This window comes from Chrysemys picta, chromosome 2, assembly GCF_011386835.1.
Source record: "Chrysemys picta bellii isolate R12L10 chromosome 2, ASM1138683v2, whole genome shotgun sequence".
NCBI classification, from domain to species: domain Eukaryota; kingdom Metazoa; phylum Chordata; order Testudines; family Emydidae; genus Chrysemys; species Chrysemys picta.
This window is the reverse complement of record NC_088792.1, coordinates 30,040,607-30,067,142: the sequence shown is the minus strand read 5'-3', so window position 1 is coordinate 30,067,142 and position 26,536 is coordinate 30,040,607. Positions and strand designations below refer to the sequence as shown.

The following is a 26,536-nucleotide window of genomic DNA, read 5'->3' as shown; positions in this document are numbered from 1 at the left end:
AACCCAATGAGAGGAGCCCTCCTGTCGGCATAGGTAGTGTCTTCACTGAAGTGCTACAGTGGCGCAGGTACAGTAGTGCAGCTATGTCACTGCAGCATTTTAGGAGTAGATAAGCCCTCAGTAAGCAGAACTGCACTTTAGAGATTTGCAATATTTCCTTGAGTAGCACATGAATGTTCAAATTGACCCCTGCTTGTTATAAGGGTCTTAGCTATTGCAGGCAGCACGTCACTTAAGATCATGCATTCCTATCAGATATAACACACAGGCATAAGTGATAGATGGAGTACAGTGTCCTTCACACTGGAAACCTTGACTATGTCAGTGACAAACGGAATGTTTAACTGGTTTTTGGGTGGTCATTAGCTTTGTTTGTTTTACTGAGTAATACCAAGCATGGCCTCCTTTGAAAATTAATGAATTAACTGTTCCTGCCCTCCCTGCCATTCATCTTTGCCACTTCTGTTAAAAAAACAAAAACAAAATATGCATACAAATATGTCTTTTAAGATGTAACATTTCAGCTCTCAGTGGAGACATAGGCAAGTGTCATTGAAAGTGCATCTAGTCCAGTTTGAGTGGATGTTTTTTTAAAGGAGATCATGTCCCCTTCAGAGCTAAAACTATTAATTTTTCTCAGTATAGTGGCCTGACTTGATTTATGCAGACTTTATAGCACTATTATCAACAACACAAAAGCTGACCATCACAACATGGTAAAGTAAATGCTATATTGGTTATTCCATACAACAGGGTGAGCTTTTCAAAAGACTTCCAAACCACATCTTAGCTCTATTGTATGACAGAAGTACAATGTAATTTGAAGGTGACAGCAATGAAGACTATACTCACTATGTTACAAGTAACTTCTCAATTATTCTAAAGACGTGTTTTTAAAAAAGAACTTCTTCAAAACTCCCCACTGAACAAGTATGTTTGTATGAGTTCTGGTTCTACTTGTGTTATGGCTAAAGAATTAGTCTGGAATTCAAATGATTTTGGCCCAGTGACTTCTTATGTGACCTTCTTCAAGTCAATTAATCATTCAATGCCTCAATTTTTCACTTTTACAATGGAGATGATAATATTTAGCTACCTTACAGGAGTGTTCTGGGGATAAATTCATTCATGTTTGTGCTCACATACTAAGGTAACGGTAAGGTACATAATACATAACGAAATGTCACTGCATAGTAGTTTTGCTTTGGATAAATCAAAATGTAATCTTTTGCAATGTGTTAAGTTCATATATTTATCTTAAGTTTTTTATGTTTTTTGTTAACTGAGAAGGATTTGGGTTTTAGTACATTCTCTTTTTAGCAGTTTAAATGGTGGGGTTTTAATAGCTTAAGCATAAGTAGACTGAGAAAGAAGACAAGACAGAGGTCAGCAACCTGTGAAAATCACCACTAGAATAGTCTTACATTTGCATTTAGAGATTATAAAGACTTTGGGGCCAAGAGGGACTGCAGCATTAAGGAACCGGAAAATTCAAAGTACAGACAGATTGTAAAGGGAAATAAGGCAATTCAAAAGAAGCTGGGGATTAGAAAAATTTGCTGGGGATTGGAAAAATTTGGCTATCATGTTCTAATTTAGATGCAAAGAATTATGGGTTGAGACTTTCCTGAAACTCAAACTAGAATTATTGATACTATGTGTCATTGGGAGGGGATTATTAAACACAACCAGGTCAGTTTCAATATATGTCAATTAGTTTGATCCATAACTTTATCGCCAACTCTTTTCCAATTATTAAAGTTCAAGTTCAAAAAGTGTGGCAGGCTTTGTGGACATTTGCTTTAATAAACACAACAAAAATTCCTGGAGGAGAAATAGCTGAAAAGTACACTGTATGCAGTGCCTTTGATACTTCACAACATACCTGGTGCTCTTAAAAATTAAATCTACTTTGTACAGTCATTATGTACAGTATAAACAGTTTAAACTTTACTTCCTACTCTTGACAACCATATTAAGAGCTTGCAACCCCTTATCAAGTCTCTACTCATTGAAGTAATTCCACTGATGGAAAAGAACTACTATGAGTAAGCGCTTGCAGGAGTGGCTGAATTTTTTTACATCAAAAAGAAATTATATTATTTCAATATGAAGTGACAAAAATTACAATATAAAACTCATTTTTACAGGTGAAATATCTCCCATACACCTTAGTGTACAAGACAGAGTTTCGGGGCTCCTCTAGTACAGTATTAATAACACTGCTCTACAGCCAAAATGCTTCTGAAATAAATGTAGTCAAACTTTACTAATTCTGGGTCACTGAGAACGAAAATGATGCTTAAAATTGTTGATTGGCTCTAGTTTTCAAGATATGCTATTGAGTCAGTATATACGACCCTTGACTTGGGAATGGCGGAGGATAAGTGAGTTATAAAGGGAAGGGATCTCAATTTAAACCAGAAATGACTAAAATACATCTTTGACTGGATCTATGAATAAATCTATGACTGGGTTTGGACAGTACTTGCCTTTTAGGCAAAACAATGAATGATACAATCTGAAGCTGGTATTGCGTCATACATGATATGAATTGCATCATGTTATTCCTAGAAGTCATGGATGATGCAATCATAACGAAGCTTACATCACACTGCTGAACAAATTGCCCTATATCAGCTCTAGAAATCATACAGTGTCGTGCTCTCTTATTTGTCAGTGTTTGATTTTGCAAAGGGATACATTTCTGTTTAGCCAAAGTGAGCAGAGATGCCTCGTACTTGTGTGAACAGTGCAGATAACTTCTGCTATGTTTGTGGTGAAGTGACTTTTGCATCACAAAAGCGCAGTATAACCACTATGGTTAAGAAAGCCTATCACCTTTATTTTGGCTGCAAAACTGGAGATCAGGACAAGAGGTGGGCCCCACACATATGCTGCAACATTTGTGCAACAAATCTTCGCCAGTGGTTGAACAGGAAAAGGAAATCTATGCCTTTTGCAGTGCCAATGATTTGGAGAGAGCCAACAGATCATACCAGCAATTGTTACTTCTGCATGGTGCCTCCAATTGGGAAAGCTGTGTCAAAGAAGAAAAAGTGGACTGTGCATTATCCAAACATTCCATCAGCTATACACCCCGTACCCCACGGAGAAGGACTGCTGGTTCCTGATGCAACAGAATCATTCTCACTTGAGTCAGACGAGGAAGAGGATGAAACTTCTGGTCCTGAACCATCAATGTCACAGGACCCACATTTTCTCCCATCCTCCTCCTCTGAACCACACCTCATAACACAAGGTGAACTGAATGACCTTGTCAGGGATTTGGAGCTACCCAAGAGTAAGGCAGAGCTGTTGGGCTCCAGACTACAGCAGTGGAATCTCCTGGCAGGTGATGATGTTGGGGTTTCCATGTTCCGTGACCGTCAAAAGGATCTTGTCCCATTCTTCTTCATGGAAGGTGATCCTGCAACAATATCGATGGTGTGATGGCAGCCCTCAACATCGTTCACGATCCAGATGAGTGGAGACTGTTCATAGATTCATCGAAGACGAGTCTTAAAGCTGTTTTACTGCATAATGGCAATGTTTTGCCATCAATTCCAGTTGGTCATGCAGTCCATATGAAGGAAACCTATGACAACATGAAACAACTTTTGAGGTGCATAAACTATGACCAATATCAGTGGCAGCTTTGTGGCAATTTGAAGGTTGTTGCTCTCTTGCTTGGTCTGCAGACTGGATACACAAAGTACTGCTGTTTTCTCTGCGAATGGGATAGTCGTGCAAGAGATTCCCACTACATCAAGAAAGATTGGCCACTCCGACAGTCATTGGAGCCTGGGAGGAAAAGTGTGCAGCATCCACCACTTGTTGAGTCAAGGAAGATTTTGTTACCACCCTTACACATCAAGCTGGGTCTGATGAAGAACTTTGTCAAGGCCATTGACAAAACACAAGCAGCTTTCAAATACCTCTGTGGAAAATTTCCAAGATTAAGTGAAGCTAAGATAAAGGAAGGTGTCTTTGTTGGTCCTCAGATTCGTGAACTTCTTCGAGATGATGCATTTGACCATGCACTGCGTGGCAAGGAAAAGACGGCCTGGAAAGCCTTCCAGTTAGTGGCTATAAATTTTCTCGGAAACAACAAGGCAGACAACTACAGGTTGTCGGTGGAAAACCTCCTCAAGGCATACACAAGCCTTGGTTGCAATATGTCACTAAAGATACATTTTTTGCACTCTCATCTAGATTTTTTTCCACCGAACTGCGGAGCAGTGAGCGACGAGCACGGCGAGCGATTTCACCAGGACATTGCAACAATGGAGAAACGCTATCAGGGCAAATGGAGCCCATCAATGCTTGCAGACTATTGCTGGACAGTGACAAGAGATGCTCCATTTAATGAATACAAGAGACAAGCCAAGAAGCGCCGAGTAGACACGGAATAGGACTAAACTATGTACATAATACTTTTTTGCCTTTTGTTTCATAATAAATGTTATTTATATAACCCTTTTGCTGATTTTTAAAGTGTTACATAAACAGGACAGGTGAAATATCCTGTAAAGCAACCATAAACACATGAAAAGACCTAGGGTTACAATTTATGATTAAAACTCTATTATCTACACAATATACCTAGACATAAAATGTAAAAACTTAAATATCTTAGAAACAGTAGCCAATCAGTTGTTTTAATTGTCATATTTGAATTCAGCACATCAAAATACATAATAAACAGCACATTTTATCTCTGAAGCAGACGACTTCTCAAAAATTGTAGACCAGTGTAATTAAAGATGATCAAAAAAATTAGTAAGTTGACTAACCAAAACTAAAAATAAAATTTTTCATTAGCAATACTCTTGTAGAGCACCCATTCAATAGCTTATCCAAGTTAATAAATATGGTCACCTGTATTTTAGCAGGCACACATCAAGAATTAAACTCATGGCCTTTTCAACTGATACTTTTATTACAGTTCCACTGACTTCCTGAGTGGAAAATTCCTATAGAATTTAACAGAAAAATCTCTACATTTTTTTAACCATCTTACAAAATGTATCACTGAATTACATCCGTTTTACTGATTCGTTAGATGTGGTAGGTTTTCAAGAGTAATTTTTATAAAAACCCTATTATTTCTACAAGGACTGTTGATCTAATCCCTACTTTTTCCATGAGGGTTGGTTACATGAAAAGAACTCTATGTCAGAAGACACAGAGTACATGTATTTTGAGAGATTATTTAAAAAAACAACAACACAGCTTTATTAAACTAAATATCACCCTGATTAAGAGGTAGCCAACAATTCTGATCTGACCCTCCCATCTCTTCCAGCACGGTCCATGGCCTATATAACTATGCAAAATCACAGCATGCCATTACCTCCTGTCTTTATTTATGAGGTTGTGATTAAAACATTACCACTCTCATATTTGCTGACTGAACTCACTGAAGATAGGGTCAGGTCACTCATGGGAAGAAAGTCACCATATTATGGCAGTTTGCTCTTACCTCCTGAAATCCTCAGGGAAAGTTGCCTTCAGTTCAACAAAATTATTAGTTTTGTCACAGTACTACATGTCAGTATAGCCATTGAAGCATAAAGGTTAAAATAATAATCAGAAAAAAAAAGTTTTTAAAACCATATTCCTCATCCTTCTGTAGAAAAAAAATGTATATACTGTGTGAAAAGCACTTGATATAAATATCTGATACACAGTAAGAGACACTTGCTTCTAATCAATTTAAACTAAAATTGCTGATGGATAGGCAGACTTGTAAGAACATAATATCTTTTCATTGTGTAATCTAAGATTACACTTTTTTAAATGTATGTTTGCTCCCTTTTCACCAAAAAAAAAAAGCAGAAATAGTGAATGCAATTACACTTAAAGATAAAGGTAATCTCTACCTCCCCAAAATAAAATCCTACTTATATTCTTGACGGATTGCCTCCTTTTCAGTATGTCCACAAGCTTTAAATCCCCCACAGTGAATAATGATTGGTACAAAAGTAATGAAATTTTCCTGAGAATACATTAATGTTTTGATTAAGGATCCTAAATACTAAAATTCTACTTCGGCAAAGCAAATGCTATAAATGGAGTGTTCTGTTTACTAATATAATCCTGAAAGTTATTTTAATGTAAATCACCTGCACTGCATTCATTTTTCTGGAATTTAGGATTTAAGGAATTCTTGCCTTTTGTCACATAATGAAATTTAAGATTGTTGTGGAGAATACATGCCTTTCTCCAACACCTCAAAAGCCCATACTGTATGCCTTTCTTGTTTTCTTTTCAACACAGTGGATACTGTTTAACATTACAAGTATGCAATTCTTTTTTTTTTTTCTTCAATCTTGCTTATAAAATGCACATAGATGTAGAATTCTCTGGTTTAGAACGCTGCTACTTTGGTAAACAGGAGGGGGAAAATGCACAAATACTATACTGAATTAAAGGGGGAAAATAACTTTATGAAGGTCTGAAGGAAATAATTCATATCTTTGCAATTCAAGTTTCCATCAGGTCACAATACAATTTCCATTATAAAATTAAGGGACAGATTCTGCCATCTTTCTTCCCCTTATGTACTGCTTTCGTACTACGTACAGAGTGAGTAAGGGTGGCAGAATGTTTCAATTATTTTAAGTCAGTAAAAATTCCTCTTGAAAAAAAAGCATGTGTTATTTCAAATAGAACCTACAGGCACCTATACAAGAGTAAGCATAACCAAGATAAAACACAGCAAGTTATGATTCAATTAAAATCTTACACAATACATTACCTTCCGCCTCGGGCACTGAAAGGCACTACATGGATTCCCAAAGGCCCGCCGTCATTGGAGACTTCTACGAGCTTTACCATATCACTGTGAGACAATGATGAATGAGGGAACATGAACATGTACCGTAAATGAACCAAAAACCCCCATACATTCTCACACACACACAAAACAAAGATATTCCAGAACTTAAGCAATGGTGATGAAAGCAATGTTGAAATACTACATACCTGAATATTAGTCTGATGGCATGAAAGGAGATCAATCATCAAAAACAATTCCATTAATAACTCAAATGAAAAGTGAACTAACCCTTTTGGTAACCTTAATCAGCTACATGAATTACAAACTGCACAACGGCACAGTTTTACATTTATATTGTTTGGTTTGGGGCTTTTTGTTAAATTTAAGCTGTCTTGTCTACGGACAAGTGGAGGATTTTTTATTTCTTTCAATTTTTGTGTCAAATATGGAACAATCAATTTTTCTCAAAAACTATAAAGGCTGTTACTGACCCTATCATACTTCCTTCAGCTATCCCAGTGAAAGCAGTTTAAGATAATGCCTAAACTATTTAATGAGGACTGTAAGTTTTAAATGATAAACCTCCTTCAGTTTTGGAACACACTAACGTCATTTGATGTTTTGTGTTCACACAATTTGCCTATAGTAAAACCTCAGAGTTACGAACACCAGAGTTATGAAGTGACGAGTCAGCCACACCTCATTTGAAACTGGAACTACACAATCAGCAGCAGAGATAAAAACAGAAAAGCAAATACATCACGTTACTGTGTTAAACGTAAAGTACTAAAAAAATACAGGGAACGATTAAAAAAAAGTTGTAACAAGATAAGGCAACTGTTTCTATGCTTGTTTCACTTAAATTAAGATGGTTAAAAGCAGCATTTTTCTTCTGCATAGTAAAGTTTCAAAGCTGTATTAAGTCAATGTTCAGAGGTAACTTTTGAAACAACCAAAACATTTTGTTCAGTTACAAACAACCTACATTCCCAGGTGTTCGTAACTTGGGAGGTTCTACTGTAGTGAGTTTATTACAATTATTTCTGTTTGCTATGTGTATTTATAGATCTATATTTCTGTCTTTTCAAAGCAAATGTTTAATATGCCATGCAACCATGCAGAACTAGTTCTGGGTTTTACTTTTTGCTTTGAAAAGAGAAAATCAAATAAGTCAAAAGGTCCAAAAAGCTCAAGAAAAGATTTCTGAAGGTATCAGAAGTAAGCTTGAAGCAAATGTCCTTAGTTCAGAACACCCACACATTTTGGGGATGCTTGGTTTGGGAGCCAAAAGCCATAAAACATTACAAGCCACAGACAGACTAATAATCGGTCAAGACCCCACATCTAAACACTCCAAAACTTTAAGAACAAAAGCTCTGAACCCAAATCTGAACTTGTGGTTTTTGTTGGCCTCTAGTACCACACATTTTTCATATTTATTTAATTTCATTTTTCATATTCATACTATATACAGTACATTTGACAGTTGGCTTGCCTCTTGAGTAAGAACAAACAAGATTTGACCTACAGTCAGTACAGATACATATGGCCAGATGCAATGACCTATGGATGTCACAAGGGGACTTTCCATTGATTTCAATGAGCATTGGATCAAGCCCATCACCGCCACACCAAATGACACCATTTTATCCAAAATATTGTGCCCGATACTGGCCAGCACCACATCATTCAGAGGAAGGTTCAAGAAACCCCAAAATGGACATGACTGAGTAACCTGCCCTTAAGGGATTTTTCTCCTCCTCTATCTGTCAGCTAGCAATTGCTTTATGTCTCTTCCACATTTTTTTAAAATCCTACATAAATTATATGCAAGTTTCCTCATAATCTATGTAAATGTCCAATCTTTTTTTTTAAATCCTAATGATTCATGTCTCTATGATATCATGTGAAAAAGAATTCTACACGTTAATTATGTACTGCATAAAAATATTTTCCTTTATCTGATTTGAATTTGCTGCCTTTGGCTTTAATTGAATCTACCTTTTTTCTTATATAATGAAAAAGGGTAAATGTACTCACCTTTCTACCATATTTGTTTTGTATAGCTTTATCTCATATCCCTTTCTCTAAACCACATGTTCCCATCTTTCCAATTTACTCTATGGAAATGTCTCCATTCCTATGTTCATTTTCACTGCCCTTCTATTACCGCTATGAATTCTTTGAGATAGGATGACCAAGAACTGATCAATTTTCCAGATGATGGTAAACCATTGATTTACTTAAGAGCATTATATGCTGTCCCAATCTTCATGAATCATAATATTGTTTGATTCCCACTGCACATGAGCTGTGCACAAGGTCTTCCAAGAATCAACTAAATTCAACTAAATCCAGAAAGTGTTGCAAGTGTTGCCTTTTGCTACCCAAAAAGGATGTTGTATATCTTTCTGTTCTAAGGAACATTGTGCTTTGTTCTCAATTCTGAGGGCAGAGAGGAATATAAGAATGGCAATCCATGTAATGTAACTAGAACTTTTGTAAGGGACATGCAATGCTACAGAATCCATTAAAACTGGACACAGAGGACAAGACAGTTTCCATAACCAAGCCCAGATTCTGTTTGACTTGTTCAACTGCTTAAACCATAGAAGGCATCCATTTTTCCATGATCTATTTAGGTTTATTCATAGCTTCTGCTCCCACAACTGCCGTCCTTCTGCAAACTCAGCCAAAACTCCCAGATCCTGAGCCACATAAAATGGACATGGAAAAGTAAAGGAAAATTTGCCCTTGCCTAATCAATGCATTCTAACGGTACATCAACACTGCAAAGAAAAACCCGAGGCACTGAGTCTCAGAGCCTGGGTCAATTGATTCAGGCTTGCGGGGCGTAGGTGCAGGGCTAAAAACAGCAGGGTAGATATTCCCAAGCTCCAAGACCCTCCCCCATCACCAGGTTTGAGCAGGAACGTCTACTCCGCTATTTTTTGCCCTGCAGCCCAAGCCCCACAAGCCTGAGCCAATTGACTCGGGCTCTGAGACTCAGTGCCATGGGTTTTTCTTTGTAGTGTAGATATACCCACAGTCGCTTTCACGGTACCTGCTCCATATCGCACATTTCATTTTGCTCCTAACCCTGAGATTCCCACATGAAAGTGCAAAGCACTCAAATGGTATATTAAGGGCTTGTCTACACAGTGTGGCAATGCACACTATATGGGGGTTGATTTGTAAAGTGCGCCAACATGTTGTGCACTAACTGATCTGTGTAGACTCTGCTGGTGTGCACTAAAAGTTTCCTAGCATGCTCTAACATAGTACTGTTTGAAACAATCCTACACTGAAGTCCACTGGAGAACTTTTAGCAAACACCAACAGGATCTACATGGGCCAGTTAGTGCGCAACACGTTGGTGCACTTTAGAAATCACACCTCCGTAGTATACACTGCTGCACCATGTGCACAAGCACTAAGAAAGCTCCCACTACATTTTTAATTGATGTGTTTTGCTGAGCTGGTCTCTAAGCATACAGGAGAGGTGTTGTTTAAAAAAAAAGAATAAAGAATATGATAAGATGGTGGTACAAAAATCAGTTTAAAAATAGAAACAAGAAGCATTAAATTTGATAAAAAAATGTATATACTGTAATTAGCAAATAGTATTTTGAATTCATAATATTTCAAAGTATTTTGCAAATAGGATATGAAACACGCTATTGTTTAATGCACATTAATGCACCTATTATAATATTTAACTCAGCCTTTTTAATCCCTATAAAAATCAGCAGCTCTACAAACAAAAGAATAAATTTTAAAATACTCAGGAGTATAATGGACCGTTTCCCCACCATTATCATAGCCAGGTCTGGGTCACGTCTTTGTAATGAAACTCAAAGGGCAAAACTCCCTTGATTTCAGGTTTCATCGTAAAACCATCTCTCACTGAATCTTTTCTAGTGTTAAGGGGAGTTTCAGATTAGGCTTATCACCAGTGTGGAATTCTGTTTTGGTGGGGTAGTCCTCCCCTACAAAACTCCTCCTTTCCTGTGACTTGTTTACTGCATTTGTGGAAGGGCCTTTAATACCCAAACTCTAACCTGCCAATATTTTGGGAGAGCCAGTTGGGCCCATTCCTTCTCTCATCATTAGCACCAAACCTTAAAATGCCCTAGGGCTAAGAATCTTCTGTGGAGATAGAAAAACATACCCACCCAACCATACTATAGCAATAGCTCTGAAAATGCTCCATCGCTCTGCTGCTGAATCACTAGTCAGGACCCTTTAACACTGGGGCTAAAAGATGCCCACAGTGCAAAGGGCAAAAGGAAGTACCCGTTTTATGTAGAGTTGCAATCAAAATAAAATGCATGTTACATGCTTTGTTTTGTTTATTGACATTATCAATCTTGTGATAGTAAGAGCTCTTTACTACTCTAAATCTTACTGTTAAAAAATGATGCAACTGTAGCAGTAACTTACTCTAAGGAAAAATTGGTGGTGCTCTCCAAACCACTGTCTGCATGTCCAACTGGTTCAACTCTGCTGTTGTCCTCTTCTGTCCCATCTTCATCCTGGAAGTAAAGAAGATGCTCTCCTTTAATATTCCAATTTTTAAATTGCAATTATTATATCCAAGATGGAAATATATACTTAAAAGATTGAAAGTCTTGTTTAACATTACAAACACAGTTACTTCATCACTATGGCTTTTCTGTAACATTTATCTAGAGAATTGTTATCATAATGCACTGCTAGAGTTTAACAGTAAGTCTGAAATGACATGGAAGAAAATAAGGGCAAACTGACTAATTATACAGCGGAAACAGTGAAAAGTGATTATCCTAAAAGTGCTGTCAAATGTACTAAGTGATCAAACCGAAAAGAACTGGGGAAATACACCTGTATATAAAGTCTCTTTCAGATTTGTGGCAATCTAAGCTGTAACATGTAATAATAATAGGTAAAATAATATCACAGAAATATGATGTTTTAATTTGACAGAGTCTCTTTAAAATATTTATGGCCAAATGTTGGACCAATTTATGCCTCATGTGATTTCACTAAATTAAATAAGGTTTAAATCGGTGCCGTGTTTGCATCCCCGTCTTGCAAACCCTTGTATACATACTTAATCCCATTGAAGTCAGTATGGATTCTTTTCCTGAGTAAGATTCTGCAGGATCTGGCTCTTAGTCATTAAATTATAGATAGATTTTTTTTGCAAGTGCGTTTCAATTACTGAAATAATGGAATTACTAATGCCAGTGTATCTCACATAACAATGCATTATTCCTGAACAAAATACAGAGACTTTTATATATTGTTTACCGCAGAACTTTATTAACAGAATTGAGAGGTATTTATGGCTTCAAAGAATGAAAAAAAAAAGCTCTGATGTTAATTGATTGATTTTACTTTCCGGAAGTGCAAATTAAAAATACATATATTATTCACTGTGCCTATAATTTTTAATGTCAGAATTGGGAATAGAGTACTTCCAAATATAGACCAATGTAATTAAAGGACTTCCATTAGGAAAAGAGAATCAAAAGCATTTTTCTAACTATGTGATTCAATAGAAATTTATGCTTTTAATTATACATGTGACCAAAAAGAAGTATTATATTGTAATCAGTACAATTCAAAGAACAGATTTAGATTCCATTGGCAGAGGCATCAATCAGCAAAATGATAAGTGATGGGTTATGAGTTCAGCACACAGAGTCAGACAATATATTAAATTATTGAAGAGATATTAAAGCAAGGCAGAGGCATTCAGTAATGTCCAATTGACATTTCCTCTGAGAGTCTGCAAAAATCAGAGTCTGGATGCACTGAGCTTCTCTGAGTCGTAGGTATGCTTTGTGCATCCTGGATAGCAGGGCACTGCTTGAAGCCAAGCTACTTGAAGATTGATGATCCCATGTTTTGAGAGGCTCTAATATGCACTTCTTAGTCATCTATCTCTCTTAAGCACTAGGCAAGTAACACATTTCAAAGGTTAACCAGCATCTTGAACCAACCTAGAACTGCTTTATGAATGTAAACAAGAACTCCAAAGCAGATATTTTCTATACAGAAAAAGTTGTTCATAAATCAATTGTAAAGGATAACTACAATGTAAGTCACAAATATGCAGTAACAAATTTTACCTGTTTTCAGATTTATAGGTCGTAATGAAAGCTGCAACTATGCATCAAAATATAGTCAATTTTGTACAACTGAAAATAATACTTAAGTATCAGACATTATTTACAATTACAGGCGGCGTACAAAAAATTTATACATTGTTGAATGCACAGTTGCTTTAAATATGCAAAACACAGGACATTCAGATTTGTTCCTCACAAAAACAGTATCTCCTCCCCAGATTTGCATATATATAGTGTCATAGCATATGGTGTTAAAATTAATGTCTTATGTATGTCTGCAGTGTAGCAGTCAGTTACTGTAGGAATCATCTCTTTGAATTTCAGGCATACACAGACATGCACTCTGCACAGGAATGTGGAGTCACACACACCAAGTCAGCTCCTTTTATTTCACTTTGTGTGACTCTTGGTGATGCTTATGTATATCTGGAGCTGTGCAAGGTGGAAAATTATCAACCCTTCGTCTAAATAAACTCAGTAAGTAAGGGAACATTTAAGATGCAAGCATCACTGACCAAAATAGAGATAACCACATGTGATCTTAGTGTTATTATCTACTTTGTCCTTCTCTCTCAGCCCCTCCTTGTGGTTTGTCAGATCATTTGTTGTTTTTTGTTCATTTAGATCTCAATCCACCAAACTGAATCCCACACAACTTTACCCACATGAGGAGTCCTGTTACAGTCACTCGTACTTTTCACAAGGATAAAGCTATACACATGCTTCAGTGTTTGTAGAATTGGGGATCTTACATTGCAAGTTTTCTAGACAAACACTCTACCTTTATCTGGTTTATAAACAGCCATGAATATTTATGGTTCTCTGTAGCCTTCATCATCATCATCATCAATGAAAGACGATATGCTCAACATGCACAATACAGGTCTTTGAAACACACCTTCATTCTTTCTCTCATTTCTACTTCACACATGGAAAGGGGACATTCCTTAGTGAACACTATGTACACGATAAGCTTGTACATTTGAAACAAAAGAGTTTTTCACACAAAAAAATATCAAGAAACAGAACTTGGATAACTCATGGAGAATAGAATGTTTGGTTTTTTTTTTAATCAAAAAGTTATCATCTGATATAGGTGCTTAGACAGAAAGTGTATTCTCAGTGCTAGCTACAGCACTACAAACACAATGCCATAATCAACGGATGCATCCTTTAAAAAAAAAAAACTTTAATACTGCAGTAATCAGGAACTCTTTTCCTTCCAATATAACACAGATTTTGATTTACATGGAACGAAATGTAGAGTAAATTGGACACCTGCAGAAGTATGTAACTTAAAATTCTGATGTATTAAGCAATGTAAATAGCTATGAAAATCTCTGCATCAAGCAATTATTTCTTTATTTGGAAAGTAGTTTTCTTCCTGAAAGGCAAAATCCACCTGTATGTGCTATTACTGAGGTAAACTAAGGAGAAGGCACATTACGTTTAGCAGGTCAAGAAAGTTACAGAAACCCAGCTTCTGATACTCTCTTTGAAGCATGTTTCCCACAAAAACATATTTGTACATGGGGCAAGGCAAACCTTCTATTTAGCACCACTGGTAAAACACCTATATGCTACATCAAAAGAATAAGCATTTCAGTGTAATTAAGAAACAATATGGTAAAAACTTTGTGCAGTGACCGTAATAAATTTTTTGTGACCCAGTTAAAAAAATTTAAAATTTGTGACCCAGAGTTAACTGGACAGCCTGGACTGCTTTCAGATACATGATGTGCAATTACTCTTAATTGTGTGAAATCAATTAACAAGCTTGTGCATATGTAGGCAATAGCAGATTCTTTCAAAGCACTCATGAATCAAGCCCCTAAATACGGAAACACAGAAAAATAATTACTTTTCTGAAAAAGTGCTAATTGTTATACTCTTTATTGTACTAAGTTATATAATAAAACTAACTACTCAAACACTGAAAATCAGCTAAGTTGACCAAACTGGGCATTTTAAATTCTGGTGCTTCTTAATGGATGGATACAAGAAGGGATCCAGTCACTGAAACTGCATGGTAAAATATTTCAATAATTCTATTCACACAGCTTAAGTAATTATTACACACACAAAAACTACATTAAAAGAACAATGAAGTTACAAAGTCAAGCACTCAAAAGTCAGGAAATACCAGAATTAAGATTGCCTGTGCAACCTTAATTCAGACCCTTTGTGTTTATACTTTACGAAACAGTCTTTAATTACATAATCACATTCTATTGTTTCTGTGGGACACTTGCCTCACTCAATGCACAGGATAGACCTGTCATGGGGATGCATCAGGGTTGTGTACTAAATGAGGCAGTGATCTATAGGACCCCTGCTTCATTTGTTGCAGAAGTTGATAAGAGAGTAATGAACAAGGCAGGGAAATCCAGAATGAAAAAGGGTGGTCTCATGGTTAAGATAGTAGAATGCTGCCCTGAAGAAGTGTATTCTATCCCTGCCTCTGCCATCTGATGTTACTCAAGTCACTTAAACCTGGGGTCTAAGGGTATGTCTACACTACGGGATTAATCCGAATTTATATCATTCGAATTTGGGAAACAGATTGTATGAAGTCGAATGTATGCAGCCACACTAAGCACATTAATTCGGCGGTGTGCGTCCATGTACCGGGGCTAGCGTCGATTTCTGGAGCGTTGCACTGTGGGTAGCTATCCCAGAGCTATACCATAGTTCCCGCAGTCTCCCCCGCCCACTGGAATTCTGGATTGAGATCCCAGTGCCTGATGGGACAAAAAACATTGTCGCAGGTGGTTCTGGGTACAGCCTCACCCCTCCCTCCCTCCCTGCATTAAAGCAACGGAAGGCAGACAACCATTTCGTGCCTTTTTTCCTGTGTGAACACTGCAGACTCCATACCACTGCAAGCATGGAGCCCGCTCAGCTCAAGACAGCAGTCATGAACATTGTAAACACCTCGCGCGTTCTCGTGGAGTTTATGCTGAGCCAGGACCAGAAAAATGAGGCGAGGAGGCGGCGCAGGGACAAGCGTGATGAGGACATGGACACGGACACAGAATTCTCTCAAACCGCGGGCCCCGGTGCTTTGGAGATCATGTTGTTAATGGGGCAGGTTCTATCCATGGAACGCCGATTCTGGACAAGGGAAACAAGCACAGACTGGTGGGACCGCACAGTGTTGCAGGTGTGGGATGATTCCCAGTGGCTGCGGAACTTTCGCATGCGTAAGGGCACTTTCATGGAACTTTGTGACTTGCTGTCCCCTGCCCTGAAACGCCAGAATACCAAGATGAGAGCAGCCCTCACAGTTGAGAAGCGAGTGGCGATAGCCCTGTGGAAGCTTGCAAAGCCAGACAGCTACCGATCAGTCGGGAATCAATTTGGAGTGGACAAATCTACTGCGGGGGCTGCTGTGATGCAAGTAGCCAAAGCAATCACTGAGGTGCTGCTACGAAAGGAAGTGACTCTGGGAAATGTGCAGGTCATAGTGGATGGCTTTGCTGCAATGGGATTCCCTAACTGTGGTGGGGCGATAGATGGAACCCATATCCCTATCTTGGCACCGGAGCACCAGGATACCCAGTACATAAACCGCAAGGGGTACTTTTCAATGGGGCTGCAAGCACTTGTGGATCACAAGGGACGTTTCACCAACATCAACGTGAGCTGGCCGGGAAGGGTTCATGACGCTCGCGTCTTCAGGAACACTACTCTGTTAAAAGGGCTGCAGCAAGGGACTTACTTTCCGGACCAGAAAATAACCGTTGGGGATGTTGAAATGCCAATAGTTATTCTTGGGGACCCAACCTACCCCTTAATGCCATGGCTCATGAAGCCATACACAGGCAGCCTGGACAGGAGTCAGGAGCTGTTCAACTACAGGCTGAGCAAGTGCAGAATGGTGGTAGAATGTGCATTTGGCCGTTTAAAAGGTCGCTGGCGATCGTTACCGACTCGCTCAGACTTCAGCCAAACCAATCTCCCCATTGTTATTTCTGCTTGCTGTGTGCTTCACAAACTCTGTGAAAGTAAGGGGGAGACCTTTATGGCGGGGTGGGAGGCTGAGGCAAAATCGCCTGGCTGCTGATTATGCACAGCCAGACACGAGGGTGATTAGAAGAGCACACCAAGAAGCGCTGTGCATCAGAGAAGCTTTGAAAACCAGTTTCATGACTGGCCAGGCTACAGTGTGAAATATCTGTTTGTTCCTCCTTCATGAAAACCCGCCCCCTTTATTGACTCATTCTCTGTAAGGAACCCACCCTCCCCCTTCCCCCAGCTTGCTTTCAAACCAAATAAAGTCACTATTGTTTAAAAATCATTTATTCTTTATTAATAGATTATAAAAAGAGGGAGGGAACCTGGGTGGAGTTTGGGAGGAGGATCGGCGGGAAGGAAAAGACCACTAAAAAAAGGTTTAAAAAATGACAGCCTTTTGCTTGGGCTGTCCACTGGGGTGGAATGGGAAGGTGTACGGAGCCTCCTCCCCCCCAACCCCGCGTTCTTACACGTCTGGGTGAGGAGGCTATGGAACATGGTGAGGGAGGAGGGGGGTTATACAGGGGCTGTAGCGGCACTCTGTTATCCTGCTGCCATTCCTGAAGCTTCACCAGACGCCGGAGCATGTCTGTTTGCTCACGCAGCAGGCCCAGCGTTGCATCCTGCCTCCTCTGATCTTCCTGCCGCCACCTCTCATCTCAAGCATCTCTCATCTCCTCACGTTGGTCCCTTCTGTCCTCACGTTCACTGGCTTCTTTCCTATACTTTGAAACCGTGTCCTTCCACTCATTCAGATGAGCTCTGTCACTGCGGGTGGATTCCATGATTTCTGCGAACATATCGTCTCGCGTCTTCTTTTTCCAACGCCTTATCTGTGATAGCCTTCGGGACGGAGGAGGGAGGCTTGAAGAATTTGCAGCTGCTGAAGGGAGGGAAAAAAGGAGAGAATTTTTTAAAAAGATACATTTTGCAGAACAATGCTTATACTCTTTCACGGTGACCAACACAATTCACATTACATAGCACATGTAATTTCTGTGCAAGGTCGCATTTTGCCTCTTAATATTGAGTGCCAGTGGCTTTGCTGCTAGAGATCACAGACGCAGGTCCGGGCAACAGAATTCGGCTTGCATGCGGCCATGGTAAGCCATTGTCTTTCGGCTTCTGCGCCCTCCTTTCCCACATACCAAGCAAAGCCCATTCAGTGCTGCGGTTTTCCTGTTAACCTTCAGCAGCAGAAAACAAACTAACCACCCCCCGCCATGAATTCTCTGGGATGATCACTTTATCCCTCCCCGCACCACGTGGCTGGTATCAGGGAAGATCCCTGCTAGCCAAACGCGAAAAGCTCTGGGCCAATTTCCCCCCACCACCCTCACGCGCTTGGCTAACTGCAGGGAAGGATTTCTTTTCAGCCACAGGCAAACAGCCCAGTAGGAACGGCCACCTCTGTCCCCTTAATTAAATTCCCGTATTTCAACCAGGTTACCATGAGCGATATCACTCTCCTGAGGATTACACAGGGAGATAAAGAACGGATGTTGCTTGAATGCCAGCAAACACCGGGACCATACGCTGCCAGGCTTTGTCATGCAATGATACCAGATTACTTGGTGCAAGCATGGCGCGGTCAAGTGTCCTACCATGGAGGACGGAATAAGGCTGCACTGCCCAGAAACCTTGTGGCAAGGCTTTTGGAGTACCTCCAGGAGAGCTTCATGGAGATGTCCCTGGAGGATTTCCACTCCATCCCCAGACACGTTAACAGACTTTTCTAGTAGCTGTACTGGCTGCGAATGCATCCCAAGTCCTCAGGGCAAAGTAATCATTAAAAACCCTTGCTTTTAAAACAAGTTTTATATTTTAAAAGGTAAACTCACCTGAGGTCCCTTCCATGGGGTCATGGTCTTGGATATTGGGTTGGGAGGGTACTTCAGTCAAGCTGAGAAAAAGATCCTGGCTGTTGGGGAGAACGGAGTGCTGGGTGCTCTCTGCAAGCTCGTCCTCCTCCTTCTCCTCCTCTTCCCCATCCGCAGAATCCTCAGGTGTAGCTGATGAGATTATCCCCGCCTCGGAATCCACGGTCAGAGGTGGGGTAGTGGTGGCGGCCTCTCCTAGAATTGCATGCAACTAGGCGTAGAAGCGGCATGTCCGCGGCTCTGACCCGGAGCGACCGTTTGCCTCCTTTGTTTTTTGATAGGCTTGTCTGAGCTCCTTGACTTTCACGCGGCACTGATCTGAGTCCCTATTGTGGCCTCTCTCCATCATGCCCTTGGAGATTTTTTCAAAAGTTTTGGCATTTCGTCTTTTTGAACGAAGTTCTGCTAGCACTGAATCCTCTCCCCATATAGCGATCAGATCCAGTACCTCCCGTACGGTCCATGCTGGTGCTCTTTTTTGATTATCGGCCTGCATGGTTACCTGTGCTGATGAGCTATTTGTGGTCACCTGTGCTCTCCACGCTGGGCAAACAGGAAATGAAATTCAAATGTTCGCGGGGCTTTTCCTGTCTACCTGGCCAGTGCATCCTAGTTCAGATCGCTGTCCAGAGTGGTCACAATGGTGCACTGTGGGATAGCTCCCGGAGGCCAATACCATCGAATTGCGGCCACACTAACCCTAATTCGAAATGACAACATCGATTTTGGCGCTACTCCGCTCATCGGGGTGGAGTACAGAAATCAATTTTAAGAGCCCTTTATTTCGAAATAAAGGGCTTCGTTGTGTGGACGGGTGCAGGGTTAATTCGATTTAACACTGCTAAATCCGAATTAAAGTCATAGTGTAGACCAGGCCAAAGATGCAGAAATGCTGAGCCCTCACAGCTGCACCTGAAGTCAATGGGAGTTGTATTTCAAACATATAAAGTGTGGTATAATGCTCACTCTGAGAAATCAGGTCGTAGGCATCTCTGAGCACCCAAATTGCTGGGTACTTTTTATCTTCATATTTCTGTGCCTCAGTTACCACAGTGTGAAATGGAGATACTACCACTTCCCTACTCTTATTGGGGTGAGGTGTTGCAAACTTTGTAATATTTAAAAACTCCAGCAGGAGTGTCAGAGCATCCTCCACCTCGCCTCTTCCCCCGAGGCCCCACCTCTGCCCCTCAAGCCCTGCCCCCATTGCTCGCTGATCTTCCCCTCTTCCCATCCAGGTCGGGAGGGAGCTGCAGCTGCCTGACACAGGTAGGAGGCTGTCCTGGCTGAGTAGGGCCTGGCACAGGTGATGATCCAGTGCCTCCCCACCTCTGGCACCTGTGGTGACCAGACACTGTCAGGTCCCCTTTTCTACCAGACTTTACGGTCGAACACTGGGCACCCTGGCTACCCTATGCTATGAAAACAAATTAATTAAAGTTTGTGAAGCACTCAGACACTATAGGGAGGAGCATCACAGAGAAGCCCATGAGAAAATTAATAATTCTGTCTTCAGAGCAGAATTGGAATAGTGCACAGTAAATAAGGCATGAGGCCACAGATTGAACAAGGAGAAAAGATATTGAATAACTATTCATTAAAGGAGCACCACCCAAGCAGAGGTCCTATGAAAAAAATAGTATGTGATGATTAGGGCTGTCAAGCAATTAAAAAAAATTAATCGTGATTAATTGTGCTGTTAAACACTAATAGAATACCATTTATTTATATATTTTTGGGTGTTTTCTACATTTTCAAATATATTGATTTCAATTACAACATAGAATACAAAGTGTAGAGTGCTCACTTTATATTTATCTTTATTACAAATATTTGCACTGTAAAAAACAAAATTCACCTCATACAAGTACTGTAGTGCACTCTCTATCATGAAAGTTGAACTTACAAATGTAGAATTATGTACAAAAAATAACAGCATTCAGAAACAGAACAATGTAAAACTTTAGAGCCTACAAGTCCATTGAGTCCTACTTCTTGTTCAGCCAATGGTTCAGACAAACAAGTCTGTTTATATTTGCAGGAGATAATGCTGCCTACTTCTTGTTTACAATGTTACCTGAAAGCAAGAACAGGTGTTTGCATGGCACTGTTGTAGCCTACATTGCAAGATATTTATGTGCCAGATGTGGTAAAGATTCATATGTCCCTTCATGCTTTGACCACCATTCCAGAGGACATGCATTCATGCTGATGACAGGTTCTGCTCAATAACAGTCCAAAGCAGTACAGACTGATGCATTTTCATCATCATTAGTCAGATGCCACCAGCAGAAGGTTGATTTCCTTTTTTGTGGTTCAGGTTCTGTGGTTTCCACATCAGAGTGTTACTCTTAAGACTTCTGAAAGCATATTCCATGCCTCATCCCTCTCAGATTTTGGAAGGCACTTCAGGTTCTTAAACCTTGGGTCAAGTGCTGTAGCTATCTTTAGAAATCACACATTGGTACCTTCTTTGTGTTTTGCCAAATCTGCAGTGAAAGCATTCTTAAAATGAACATGTGCTGGGTCATCTGAGACTGCTATAACATGAAATATATGGCAGAATGCTGTAAAACAGAGCAGGAGTCATACAATTCTTCCCCAAGGCGTTCAGTCACAAATTTAATTAACGCATTAATTTTTAACAAGCATAATCAGCATAGACGCATGTCCTCTGGAATGGTGGCCGAAGCATGAAGGGGCATACAAATGTTTAGCATATCTGGCATGTAAATATCTTACACTGTCAGGTGAACATCTGCTGACATTGTAAATAAGAAGCAGGCAGCATGATCTCCAGTAAACGTAAACAAACTTGTTTGTCTGAGCAATTGGCTGCACAAAAAGAAGGACTGAGTGGACTTGTAGGCGCAAAAGTTTTACATAGTTTTGTTTTTGAGCACCGTTACGTAACAAAAAAAAATCTACATTTGTACATTTGCACTTTCAAGATAAAGTGATTGTACTACAGTACTTGTATGAGGTGAATTGAAAAATACTATTTCTTTTATCATTTTTACAGTGCAAATATCTGTAATGAAAATAATATAAACTTTGTATTCTGTCTTGTAATTGAAATCAATATATTTGAACGTAGAAAAACGTCCAATATTTAATAAATTTCAATTGGTATTCTATTGTTTAAGAGTGCGATTAAAACCGTGATTCATCATGATTAATTTTTTTTAGTTAATCGCGTGAGTAAACTGAGATTAATCGACAAACCTAGTGATGATGTAATTAAAGACTACCATAATGCATATGCTCAAGGATGCTGAATTAAAGATGCACAGTCAAACTTAACTCAGGCATTTCCTAACTTTTGAGTGCGTGACTTTGAACTTGATGTTCTTTCTTTTTTTCCCCCACGTAATAAATATTGAGCACACAGGAGAGAGAGACTCCCTGCTCACAGTTCCAGTGCATGGCCCCGGGGCATCAGGAAGCAGTTATTCCAGCTTCTGCCCTGTAGTCCTGGGATGGAGGGTGCAGTCCCATCTATAATACAGTACCAATAACCATAATATTAATGCATGATGGATCCATCCACCCTATGCATGTCTAAAAAAATAACCTTTTTGATATACTGATTTCAACATATTGGAAAAATTAATCAAACTTATTTTTATGGCATCCGTTCTTGTAATATAATGAAATGAAGTAGTATAAATTATATAAAACACGAGTATTCCACGTCATGGTTCTTAACAGAAGGTGAAGTGTTCTACTAACAGATTTCAATGTAGAGGAGAACAGACTGACATTAAAAATAATTCTCAAAATACTGCACAGAAGCGAATTATATTTCAGCTGGTAAACATGAAGTAAACATTTTGTTTCCATTATTAAAATAACACTACTACTCTAATCCTTCTTCCCCTATTTTGTGCTGTTGTGCTTAAGTGTAATGATTATTTTGCTTACAACAGGAGAGAGATATTGTATTGGCTATTAAATTACTAGAAGTGTTTTATAAATGTTTGTTTGGACCCCTGCAACATGAAGTAGCTTCTTTCTCTTTATGATCAGGTTTGGTGGGAAACAGGTCTTTACAGACCTGTTTCCAGTATCTTAACTAGGACAAGTACACTAGCATCAGGCTTTGGTGCTAATGTTCTCACTTCCTGATTAACTGCTGAATCTCCAGAGAAGAACAAATTTCAATCAAATGTGAATGGTTACAAAGATAACATGAAAAATGGAAGCTCTTGAATAAACACAGAAACAAAACAAAAAATACAAAGTCTCTTTCACAATTAGAAAGGTGCTTTTTTGCAATCCATATCAGGCACGCAAATGTCATTGGTGATGGGCAGAAAATAAGAAACCAAAGAGACCCTAAATTAAAACCTCACACACTCCCACCACCAATACCTCTTCCCCTCCCCCGCCCCCAAAACCAGTCAATAGTCGTTATTTTTGTTAGTCTATATCCTTCACTAATCTCAGTTTACTTTTTACTTGTCACCTTCCACAGTGGGAAATAAATTGCAGCCCAAAAAGGGCTGTTGCAGCAAGTATGAAGTCTCTGCATGCCTGAAAGCTCCAGGAGGAAGACCAAACAGTGACTGAATGGCACAGTCTAGACCGATATTTGTCCTCTGATCATATATACTAGAACCCCAGTATCCTGAAGGTCACAATTTATGACATTTCACTGGTAATCACTGTGGACCTATTCTGTAATCTTTATGTTGTGTAACGCCTCATCACACATTTAGCCATACTGACTTCAATGGCACTACTCATGTAAGTATTGCTCAGGCACATTATCTGCTACCCTCTTGAGGCAGCAGTCACTGAGAAAGAGGGTTTGAATATACAGTACTGAATTGTACTGTGGTTGTCACTAAATTCCAGTAGAACCTCAGAGTAGAAATAAATACAGTAGAACCTCAGAGTTATGAACACCTTGGGAATGGAGGTTGCTCATAACTCTGAACAAAAGGTTATGGTTGTTCTTTCAAAAGTTTACAACTGCATTTGAAACTTTACTATGCAGAAGAAAAATGCTGCTTTCCCTTTATTTTTTACATTTAACCACGGTACGTACTTGCTTCCCCCCGCCCCGGGGTATTCTCTGCTGCTGCCTGATTGCGTACTTCCGGTTCCAAACGAGGTATACGGTTGACTGGTGAGTTTGAAACTGTGAGGTTCTACTGTACCAAAGATTCAAGCTTGGCAGGTTATACCAGATATTTTCATAGTTGAGAATTTGATTTGCACCTGTGTTGCCAGTTCTACCACTTAAGACAAAAGATTGCCTCTGAGAAAAAACATGTTGTTAATTTGCTTTTTGCTTGTTTTTTTTTTAATTAAGAAATGTTATAAAAGAGCTTTATATTGAAAAAGTAAGTATTCACTAAAAACATGTGGCAAGAATCTTTATGTTTTTATGGTGAACTATCAAAAATGTAATTTCTGGAGAGTTTTGTTGGCTCTGAGGTTTACCCTCTCACCTCAGGACAAGAGAGAGTTCTTAAAGGAAAGACCAGTAGCTAGGAGTTTTGGGACTTATTCAGTGTGATCCTTTCAAAGCACAAATTTACAGATAATTTCCCATTATCTTAGCGCTGAGTACTTGTGGCACCTTAGAGACTAACAAATTTATTAGAGCATAAGCTTTCGTGGACTACAGCCCACTTCTTCGGATGCATATAGAATGGAACATATATTGAGGAGATATATATGCTCTCTGTATGTGTGTATATATATCTCCTCAATATATGTTCCATTCTATATGCATCCGAAGAAGTGGGCTGTAGTCCACGAAAGCTTATGCTCTAATAAATTTGTTAGTCTCTAAGGTGCCACAAGTACTCCTGTTCTTCTTTTTGCGGATACAGACTAACACGGCTGCTACTCTGAAACCTGTCATTAGCGCTGAGTGTTTCACACATACCTCTGTATATGGGAGGAAGACAATAGTGAAGTGAGATCTTCTTCACATCACATTCAGAAACTTAAAAACAACTAGAAAATGCAGCACAGCCTTAGTAAGATGAAAATCAACTCATAAAAACCTGCTCCAAAAGAACAAGCTATAGTGCCAGGAAAAAATAAATAAATTTTGTTTTAACTACATATAACACAAAAGAAACCTACATATACACAACCTGGAATACATGACAAGAGACTTGGAGATGTCCCAAGTAACTAGAAACAGTTGGACTTCTCAGCTCATTAACAGACCTTGCAGAATAGACACACTGAATGTGATCTGCCTATACTTTTACCAAATGCTATTGCATAGTAAAGTCAGTCAATCAGCTCCATGGGGTTGCCTTGCGGATCTCATGTGGCAGAACCAATCTCAGGTTAGCTATTGTTGAGCTTTAACACTGACCTTAAAGACAGGTTTCAGAGTAGCAGCCGTGTTAGTCTGTATCTGCAAAAAGAACAGGAGTACTTGTGGCACCTTAGAGACTAACAAATTTATTAGAACATAAGCTTTCGTGGGCTACAGCGCACTTCTTCGGATGCATATAGAAAGAAACATATATTGAGGAGATATATATATATATATATATACACACACACACACACACACACACACACACACACACACACACACAGAGCATGAACCAGTGGGAGTTGTCTTACCAACTCTGAGAGGCTAATTAAGTAAGTGGAAAAAAAAACTTTTGAAGTGATAATCAAGATAGCCCAGTACAGACACTTTGATAACAAGTGTGAGAATACTTACAAGGGGAGATAGATTCAATGTTTGTAATGGCTCAGCCATTCCCAGTCCTTATTCAATCCTAACTTGATTGTATTGAGTTTGCATATCAATTCCAGCTCAGCAGGCTCTCATTGGAGTCTGTTTTTGAAGTTTTTCTGTTGTAAGATAGCCACCCACAGGTCTGTCATTGAATGACCAGACAGGTTAAAGTGTTCTCCCACTGGTTTTTGAGTATTATGATTCCTGATGTCAGATTTGTGTCCATTAATTCTTTTGCGGAGAGACTGTCCGGTTTGGCCAATGTACATGGCAGAGGGGCATTGCTGGCACATGATGGCATATATCACATTGGTAGATGTGCAGGTGAACGAGCCCCTGATGGTATGGCTGATGTGATTAGGTCCTATGATGATGTCACTTGAATAGATATGTGGACAGAGTTGGCATCGGGCTTTGTTACAAGGATAGATTCCTGGGTCAGTGGTTTTGTTCAGTGACGTGTGGTTGCTGGTGAGTATTTGCTTTAGGTTGGGGGGTTGTCTGTAAGCGAGGACAGGTCGGTCTCCCAAGATCTGTGAGAGTGAGGGATCATCTTTCAGGATAGGTTGTAGATCTTTGATGATGCGCTGGAGAGGTTTTAGTTGGGAGCTGAAGGGAACGGTTAGTGATGTTCTGTTATTTTCTTTGTTGGGCCTGTCTTTTAGTAGGTGACTTCTGGGTACTCTTCTGGCTCTGTTAATCTGTTTTTTCACTTCAGCAGGTGGGTATTGTAGTTTTAAGAATGCTTGATAGTGATCTTGTAGGTGTTTGTCTGAGGGATTGGAGCAAATGCGGTTGTATCTTAGAGCTTGGCTGTAGACAATGGATCGTATGGTGTGTCCTGGATGGAAGCTGGAGGCATGTAAGTAAGTATAGCGGTCAATGGGTTTCCGGTATACGGTGGTGTTTATGTGACCGTTGCTTATTAGCACAGTAGTGTCAAGGAAATGGACCGCTTGTGTGGATTGGTCTAGGCTGAGGTTGATGGTGGGATGGAAATTGTTGAAATCATGGT

At 39.5% G+C, this 26,536-nt stretch overlaps 1 protein-coding gene across 32 annotated transcripts in view; it reads right to left on the bottom strand.

Moving 5' to 3' along the window:
* The window catches only part of PARD3 (par-3 family cell polarity regulator), a 664,552-nt gene that overhangs the window by 280,878 nt on the left and 357,138 nt on the right, over positions 1–26,536 (bottom strand). For 28 of the 32 annotated variants that reach the window (XM_065586777.1, XM_065586791.1, XM_065586785.1 and 25 more), the window contains 2 exons: positions 11,228–11,319; positions 6,764–6,847 (listed from right to left, as the gene is read on the bottom strand). In XM_065586777.1, the coding sequence (XP_065442849.1) occupies positions 6,764–6,847; positions 11,228–11,319 (176 nt within the window). The remainder of the gene's footprint in view (positions 1–6,763; positions 6,848–11,227; positions 11,320–26,536) is intronic. The other 4 variants (XM_065586784.1, XM_042858624.2, XM_065586794.1 and 1 more) reach the window with 1 other exon arrangement.